This window comes from Myotis brandtii, unplaced genomic scaffold (assembly GCF_000412655.1).
Source record: "Myotis brandtii unplaced genomic scaffold, ASM41265v1 scaffold1774, whole genome shotgun sequence".
Classification (NCBI taxonomy): domain Eukaryota; kingdom Metazoa; phylum Chordata; class Mammalia; order Chiroptera; family Vespertilionidae; genus Myotis; species Myotis brandtii.
The window spans coordinates 745,287-747,468 of NW_005356575.1; the positions used below are offsets into that span (position 1 = coordinate 745,287).

The window sequence follows — 2,182 nt, forward strand, 5'->3', positions numbered from 1 at the left end:
TGCCTTATGCGCAGGCACACCATTTCTCTCCACTAATACCAGCAGTGAATATTTTAGCAGCTGATTGCCATGTCATTAGTCTTGGACTGACTTGTTTGGTGTCTGCAACAGGAAATATTTTGCTTTCGGAGAACAAGAAAAATAGGTTTATTGTGTTACATTTATTAATTTGTGCAGTTACTCAGCGTTTGGTAAGTTAATGTTCAAGAAAAAAACATTAATTTTTATTAAAATGTTCTATTATTTGATGTTAACAATTACTCATTTATTTCAGCCCTTTGTATTCAGCATGTCTCTATCAAAATAAACCTACGTTTCTATGAAAATTGAAGCTTTTGTTTTTTTGTGTGGCCCACATACACTTAAACCTTGTTTATTTGGCCCATGTTAGCCTTTGAGTTTGACATGCTTGGTCTAACCCAGTGATGGCGAACCTTTTGAGCTCGGCGTGTCAGCATTTTGAAAAACCCTAACTTAACTCTGATGCCGTGTCACATATAGAAATTTTTTGATATTTGCAACTATAGTAAAACAAAGACTTATATTTTTGATATTTATTTTATATATTTAAAAGCCATTTAACAAAGAAAAATCAACCAAAAAAATGAGTTCGCACGTCACCTCTGACACGCGTGTCATAGGTTTGCCATCACTGGATTCTAACCAATACTTATAAGCACATATATTATTTATGCTAAAATGCCAATTATACAGGATATGTCTAAAATTCCCTCGATATCTAGGCACTGGGGATGCAGCAGGGAACTGGATACACAGATACATTCCTGCCCTCGTGGTCCTAATATTCTAGAAAATTCCATAGATAAAGTGGTGATGGGGGTGTGACTCTGCTCCTCCCCTTTTCTTCCTTCTCTAATACTTTCATCTTCCCTGACAGCTTTCCTTCTTCCCAGGGGAAACCCCACCCCCGGGGCTGAGGCTCACCTGCTCGCCTGGGCGTCGGGGGCGCATTTCCTCCTTACCTGAGAGCAGGAGGCCCTGTGAGAAGTGGCCCTGGGTCCCCGTGGGAATCTCCATCTCGGCGTCCTGTGGAGATGCCACCGGCTGGGCACCGAGGGGGCCGGAGGGCGGCCCTGGGCGGCCTTACCTGAGAGCAGGAGGCCCTGTGAGAAGTGGCCCTGGGTCCCCGTGGGAATCTCCATCTCGGCGTCCTGTGGAGATGCCACCTGCTGGGCACCGAGGGGGCCGGAGGGCGGGCCCGGGCGGTCCTCAGTGGGCCAGCTCGGCGAGGACCCCGGAGGAGCCCCTGAGACACAGCAGCGGCCGCCGAGCCAGACGGCACCCTGTCCTCAGGCCCCGGAGCTTCACCTGTGCTCCCTGGGATGAATGTGCAGACACTGGTTGGACCTGTTTTCCAGCGACCGGGGAATTTGCTGGGGCTTCCCAGCACTCCTCCCTTGACCTCTTCCCTCTCTTTCCCACTCAACCTGACTGTCAGGAGCAGCAGCAGTAATTATAACGACAGTTACAGTGGCCTCTGGTTGAGCAATGCCCCCTGTCGCCAGGCCCGACACACACTACTGCCTCATCCAACATCCGCCATGAGTCACGTTTCCCATTTTAGAGATGAGGAAACAGGATAAGGAGGGTGGCAGGTCTAGCGGAAGGGGGAGGTGGGATTTGACGTGGGGCTGGCTCATTCTAAAGCTCTTAGCATGGTTTTTCAAAAGCATTCATTCATTCATTCATTCATTCCAACACACACTCCCTATGCCAGCTCCACGCTGGATGGTGCTGGGGACAGTGATGATTAGATAACTCCTGCCCTGCTCTCAGTCCACGATGGGGCTCACATGTCTGTGTGTGTGTGTGTGGGGGGGGGGACAGACACACCAGGTAAGGATGATGCAGAGTGATCAGCACTGGGATGGAGGAGCTCGGGGGCTGGGAGAACCCAAGGGGATGCTTGACTCAGCTTGAGGGGCAGGGAGGGCTTCCTGGAGGAGGGGACAGCTGAGATCTGGAGTAGGAGAAGGGATGAGGCAGAGAGTGGGGTAGGTGGGGGGGGGGGTGTGAGGTGACTGTAAACAGCACAAGCGAGCAAAGGCTCGGAGGCTGCATGCCCTCGAGGTGCTTTGAGGAAGCTGCTGAATCCTGGACAAGCTGGGGGCCCGGTGGGAGAGGGCAGCCCTGTGGGCGGGGGCGTGTGGCTGGAGAAGTG

The 2,182-nt window shown here is 51.1% G+C and overlaps 1 protein-coding gene across 1 annotated transcript in view; it reads right to left on the bottom strand.

Moving 5' to 3' along the window:
- Nucleotides 1-1,067, bottom strand: part of CEACAM19 (carcinoembryonic antigen-related cell adhesion molecule 19) — a 19,812-nt gene extending 18,745 nt beyond the window's left edge. Inside the window, exon 1 of the mRNA XM_014537380.1 lies at nucleotides 984-1,067. Within this exon, the coding sequence (XP_014392866.1) occupies nucleotides 984-1,038 (55 nt within the window). The 5' untranslated portion in view covers nucleotides 1,039-1,067. The remainder of the gene's footprint in view (nucleotides 1-983) is intronic.
- Nucleotides 1,068-2,182: the final 1,115 nt, after the last annotated feature.